The 5,000-nt window shown below is 40.6% G+C and overlaps 1 protein-coding gene across 1 annotated transcript in view; it reads left to right on the forward strand.

The window, feature by feature from the left end:
- LOC113807452 (carotenoid-cleaving dioxygenase, mitochondrial) overlaps nucleotides 1-5,000 on the forward strand; it is a 10,629-nt gene that overhangs the window by 2,343 nt on the left and 3,286 nt on the right. Inside the window, exons 3-7 of the mRNA XM_070136320.1 lie at nucleotides 1,222-1,355; nucleotides 1,939-2,092; nucleotides 3,316-3,472; nucleotides 3,913-4,127; nucleotides 4,722-4,868. Coding sequence (XP_069992421.1) covers nucleotides 1,222-1,355; nucleotides 1,939-2,092; nucleotides 3,316-3,472; nucleotides 3,913-4,127; nucleotides 4,722-4,868 — 807 coding nt within the window. The remainder of the gene's footprint in view (nucleotides 1-1,221; nucleotides 1,356-1,938; nucleotides 2,093-3,315; nucleotides 3,473-3,912; nucleotides 4,128-4,721; nucleotides 4,869-5,000) is intronic.

A 5,000-nucleotide genomic window follows, 5' to 3' on the forward strand; every position in this document is an offset into this window, starting at 1 on the left:
AAACATGATGCGAATTGGTAATAATAATGAATAAGTTGGCTTGATGAAATATTTAAAAAGTTGTAATAATGATGTTGTATTATTGATGATATAATTATGAAAAAGTTCTCTCGTTTACACTAGTTAATGAAAGCATTTTCAATCTATATTATCTATTCAATTATCAATTTATTTTTGTGTATTTATTTTTTTTAGTTTCTTCCTTTCCTTTCTTTTCCCTTTTTTAGTTTCTTTCTATCTTTCCTTTTCTTCTTTTATTTTTTCTCGTTTTTTTTCTCTCTTTTTCCTTATGTTTAAGTACTTGAGATTATATCTTGAGATTGTATCTTGAAAATAAATCTTCAGATAATCTGGTCTTTCAATTATTTTTATTATATATTTTTTCAGTCTGCTTCTTCAAATCATTACTACTCTTTTTGTAATTATTGTTATTACTATTATCATTATTATTGCCATTGCTGTAGATGTTAGCATTAGTAGTATCATCATCACCCTTATACTTTTCAACTTTCTTGTCATCACCACCATTTCCCTTTGTCCTTCTCCCCCTCATCACCACCACTCGAATTCTCGTATTTATATATTTTTTTCTTTTTCTTTTCTAATTTAATACGGCGGGGTCACGTGCACTTCCCGTAGTTGTTGTATTTTTCTTGTTGTATTTTCATTGTTATTATAACCTCTTCTTCCCCTTCTTCCTCCTCTTCTCCTCGTCATCTTCCCATTCTTCCTCTTTCTCATCTTTCTACTCCTTTTCTTCTTCCTTCCCTTCCTCCTTCTCCTCATCGTGGAAATCTTTATTATCATTCTCCTCCTCCTCTTCCCCCTTCTTCTTCTTTATCTTCCTCCTCTTCCCTTCTTCCTCCTCCTCCTCCTTCTTCTTCTTCTTCTTCTTTTTCTTCCTCCTCCTCCTCTTCTCCTTCTTCTTCTTCCTCCTCGTCCTCTTCCCCTTCTCCTTCTTCTTCCTCCTCCTCTTCCCCTTCTTCTTCATCTTCCCCTTCTTCCTCTTCCTCCTCCTCTTCCCCTTCTTCTTCTTCTTCTTCCTCCTCCTCCTCCTCCTCCTCTTCTCCTTCCTCCTCTTTCTCTTCTTCCTCCTCCTCCTCGTCCTCGTCCTCTTCCCATTCCTCCTCTTCCTCTTTCTTCCCCCTCTTCCTCCTCCTCCTCTTCCTCTTCCCCTTCCTCCTCCTCCTCACCTTTCTCCTCCTCTTCCCCTCCACGCAGGACGGCGAGGCTACCTACCGCTCGCGCATCCTGGAGAGCGACTCCTACAAGAGGAACTCGGCGGCGAACAGGATAGTCGTCGACGAGTTCGGGACGAGAGGATACCCCGATCCTTGCAAGACCATCCTGCAGAAGTATGTTGCAAGGATGGGCGTTTTTTTTTTGGGGGGGGGGGAGGGTTTGGGGGGTTTTGGGGTTGGGGGTTTGGGGGGTTGGGGGTGTGGGGGGTTGGGGGTAGGGGGTTGGGAGTGGGGGGGAAGGGGGTAGGGGGATAGGGGGTTGGGGTTGGGGGGTTTGGGGGGTAGGGGTGGGGTGAAGGGGGAAGGGGGTTGGGGGATGGGGGGTAGGGGATGGGGGGGTTGGGGGGTAAGGGGACTAGGGTGGGGTGGGGGAAGGGGGGGTTACGGTGGTGCTATGTTGTTGTTATTGTTTGTTATATTAGTTATATACCAACATATATATACAATTATATACAAATTATTATACAAATTATATATATACAATTATATACAAATTATTATACAAATTATATAAATACAATTATATACAAATTATATATGTATAATTATATACAAATCATTATACAAATTATATATATACAATTATATACAAATTATCATACCTTTGATATATATACAATCATACAAATTATATATATACAATTATATACAAATTATTACACACATAAATCACATACCAACTCCCACCTTTCCCTAGATTCATGAGCACCTTCGCCGGGCCAGACCTTGACGGCATGACAGACAACTGCGCCGTCAATGTCTGCTTCTATGGCGATCAGCTGTTTGCCATGACAGAGACCAACAAGATGAGACGTGTTGACCCAGCTGATTTGAAGACCGTCGGAGACAAGGTGAGAGGTTGAAGGGTTAGGTTTGGTAATTGGTGGGTTTGGTTATTAATTAATTTATTTTTTGTCTTTGGCGCGTTTATTTATTTATTTTTGTCTTTGGTGTGGTTATTTGCTTATTTATTTTTGTCTTTGGTGCGTTTATTTATTTATTTTTGTCTATGGTGTGTTTATTTATTTATTTATTTTTTCGTGTCTTTGGTCTGTTAATTTATTAATTTTTCTATTTTTGTCTTTGGTACGTTTATTTATTTATTTTTGTCTATGGTGTGTTTATTTATTTATTTATTTTTGTCTATGGTGTGTTTATTTATTTATTTATTTTTCTCTATGCTTTGTTTATTTATTTATTTATTTTTATATATGGTGTGTTTATTTATTTATCTTTGTCTTTGCTGTATTTATTTATTTATTTATTTTTGTCTATGGTGTGTTTATCTATTTATTTATTTTTGTCTATGGTGTGTTTATTTTTTTATTTATGTCTTTGGTGTGTTTATTTTTGTCTTTGTTGTGTTTATTTATTCATTTATTTTTGCCTGTGGTGTGTTTATGCTGTCTTCGTTTCTAAGTTTGGATTTTGTGATTTTGTGATTTTTTTTTTTTTTTTTTTTTTAATTCTAGTGTTGTAATATTATTTGTGACTGACAGGTGCTAGAGTACATTGTTTACCCCTACAGTGAAAAAAAATGCTGATGTTGAATAGTTGTGCATGATGTTCTTATGTTATCCATTGTCGTGTTCTTTAGGAGATAAAATAGTTGAATAGTCGTATATGATGTTATTTACTGTGTTCTTTCTGAGGTGAAACTGGATCATTCTAAATCCCTCTTCTTTTCGCCGTCTTTACTATAAGAATATGATGAATTCCGACACAGATAACCTACAAAAACACAACCCACATACTGATACGTAGGCCTGTTACATTTGTTATCTAAAATTACCCTTCAGAACAGACGGTCCATTACAACGTTACATCATTACAACATACAAGCTATATACAACCTATAAACCCCAAACATTCATCATTCTGTAATATTTCAACCTCCTCCACATCTGTATCCAATTTAAACTGCAAAACTGACATCACCAACAGACTAACATCAACATTCTAACATCAACTAACATCACCAACAGACTAACATCACCAACATTCTAACATCACCAACATACTAACCACCAACAGACTAACATCAACTAACATCCCCAACTAACATCCCCCACAGACCAACATCACCAACTATGTGGCCGTCAACATGGCCACGGCGCACCCCCACGTGGACCCCGACGGCACCGTGTACAACATGGGGAACTCCTTCATGGGCGCCAAGGGACCCACATACAACGTCATCAGGTTCCCGCCCAAGAAGACGCTGCCCTCTGGTGTGTGTTTTTTGTTTTGTTTCGTTTTTGTTTTCGTTTGTTTTCGATGGCGGAGCGAGTGGAGTTGATTGTTTGTAGGTGGTTGTGTTTTAGAGATTCTTTTGTCGGTGTGGATATGTGTTTGGGTATGTAAGAGAGAGAGGGGGGAGGGAGGGAGAGGGAGAGGGAGAGGGAGAGGGAGAGGGAGAGGGAGAGCGAGAGCGAGAGCGAGAGCGAGAGGGAGAGCGAGAGAGAGAGAGAGAGAGAGAGAGAGAGAGAGAGAGAGAGAGAAAGAGAAAGAAAGAAAGAGAGAGAGAGAGGAGGGAGTGTGTGTATGTATCTTTGCACTCACTTATTGTTATATATATCCAGATACACATACACCATTCACATCCCTCTTTCTGCACGTGACTTTAATGCCACACCTCCCCCTCCCCCTCGCCCTCCCCGCCCCCGAACAGGAAAGGTCCTCAACCCCTTCGAACAAGCGACCGTGGTGGCGTCCATCCCGTGCCAGTGGAAAATGCGACCCTGCTACTACCACTCCTTCTCCATCACCGACAACTACTTCATCCTGGTGGAGCAGCCCCTGGGGGTGTCCGTGCCCAAGCTCCTCGTCAACCACTACCGGGGGAAGTCCTTCATGCAAGCTATGGACTGGATTCCTGACGCGAAGGTAGGTGGCAGCGGTTCGGTGTTCGCTTCTTTCTTCTTGAGGTTTTCGTGTGTGGGAGAGGGAGATCCGATAACAAATGTACATAAGAAAAGATGTGAGGAAATATCAATCGCTAGAATGCATTTAGATACGAATAATTTCCCACGCTTGAACAGGTTAAGATGAACAATTTCCATTTGGTAACGCATGAAGACATAAACCATTTCTACGCTGAGAACATATGGAAACACAATGTCCACGCTAAAAACACACGGGAAAGGCTAGATCAGTAGCAACTCGAGAAGGTGTCATGGCGTCTGTTTTGATGATTGTTCTATGAAAATATTACCATTAAAATAATTATTTTCCATCCTTCTAGAAAATTAAAGGGACCAAATTGATCGATCATATTCACAAAACATCCGTAACTTTTGCGACGTCATCAAAATAAACCGCACGTGCTTTTTTCCAAAAATAGAATCAGACGCCGTGACACCTCGAGTTGCCACTGATCCAGCCTTTCCCAAGAACACACATCAAGACAAACAATGTTCACGCTAGAACGCACACACCTTCCCCTTCATAAACAAACGTTTGGGAAATCGTTTTCAACAGACGAAGTTCCGCGTGGTGAGGCGCAGCGACGGCCGGGTGCTGAAGGCCGACTACCAGGCGGACACCTTCTTCACCTTCCACGCCATCAACGCCTTCGAGGAGGACGGGCACCTGGTGGTCGACCTCTGCTGCTTCGACGACGGCGCTGTGAGGAGCTCTCTTTTTTTTTTCTCTCTCTCTTTCTCTAATTGTTTCTCTTTCTCTGTCTCTCTGTTTGTCTGTCTGAACTCTCATATCTCTCTCTCTCTCTAATTGTTTCTTTCTATATATATATATATA

Source organism: Penaeus vannamei, chromosome 1, assembly GCF_042767895.1.
Source record: "Penaeus vannamei isolate JL-2024 chromosome 1, ASM4276789v1, whole genome shotgun sequence".
NCBI lineage: Eukaryota > Metazoa > Arthropoda > Malacostraca > Decapoda > Penaeidae > Penaeus > Penaeus vannamei.